Source organism: Nestor notabilis, unplaced genomic scaffold (genome assembly GCF_000696875.1).
Source record: "Nestor notabilis isolate BGI_N333 unplaced genomic scaffold, ASM69687v1 scaffold17057, whole genome shotgun sequence".
Taxonomy (NCBI): domain Eukaryota; kingdom Metazoa; phylum Chordata; class Aves; order Psittaciformes; family Psittacidae; genus Nestor; species Nestor notabilis.
The window spans coordinates 3,720-4,557 of NW_009936233.1; the positions used below are offsets into that span (position 1 = coordinate 3,720).

The 838-nt window shown below is 61.9% G+C and overlaps 1 protein-coding gene across 1 annotated transcript in view; it reads left to right on the forward strand.

Moving 5' to 3' along the window:
* Positions 1–423, forward strand: part of SNX33 (sorting nexin 33) — a 3,968-nt gene extending 3,545 nt beyond the window's left edge. The window contains 1 exon segment of the mRNA XM_010018244.1: positions 190–423. Within this exon segment, the coding sequence (XP_010016546.1) occupies positions 190–423 (234 nt within the window).
* Positions 424–838: the final 415 nt, after the last annotated feature.

Below are 838 nucleotides of genomic sequence, written 5' to 3' on the forward strand. Positions count from 1 at the left end.
GAATTCAGAGGGAAAAGGCTCCTCAAGGAGAGGGGTTGGGATTGATGGGCGAGGGGTGATGACAGCCCAGGAGCACGCAGATTCCCTTATTCATGTGCTGGCCAGGGATCCCCCGTCCCAGGGGCAGGGGGATCGCACGGCTGCATCGGCCTCTCACGCTGTCCTCTGCCCCGCAGGCGCCTTCGGGAGGAGAGCCAGCGGATGAGCGACGAGGGCAGGATGGACCAGGAGGAGGCGGACGGGATCCGCAAGCGCTGCCGCGTGGTGGGCTTCGCCCTGCAGGCCGAGATGAACCACTTCCACGAGCGGCGCGTGGCCGACTTCAAGAGGATGATGCAGTCCTACCTGAAGCAGCAGATCATCTTCTACCAGCGCGTCAGCCAGCAGCTGGAGAAGACGCTGCGCATGTACGACAACCTCTAACACCTCCGCTTGCTGCCCCGCTCTCCCCGCAGCCTCGCAGACCTCCTCTGGTTGTGACGGGCTGAGAACCAGCGGGAACTCATCACGCTAGTGACCAAATACCTTTGGGCTTTCCTCCTCCTCCTCCCTTCCCGGGCGGGCAGGCAGCGGTCCTGCAGGGAAGGGCTCACCCACGGGCCGGACGAGCACACACCCCGCCACGGGTCTGGTGGGGACACGGGGGGTGTCACAAGAGAGATGGACGTGGAGGTCACGGTGCTGGTTTCTCCGGTGATTTTTAGCTTTCCCAAGCCCCCCCTCCTGCAGCAGGGAGGTGGGTGCATCCCAGCCCGCTGGGAGAAGAAACCCAAGCGGTCGACATTTTGCACACTAAAAGCTTTTCTGATGGAAAGAAAAACAGAGAAGAAAAAGATCT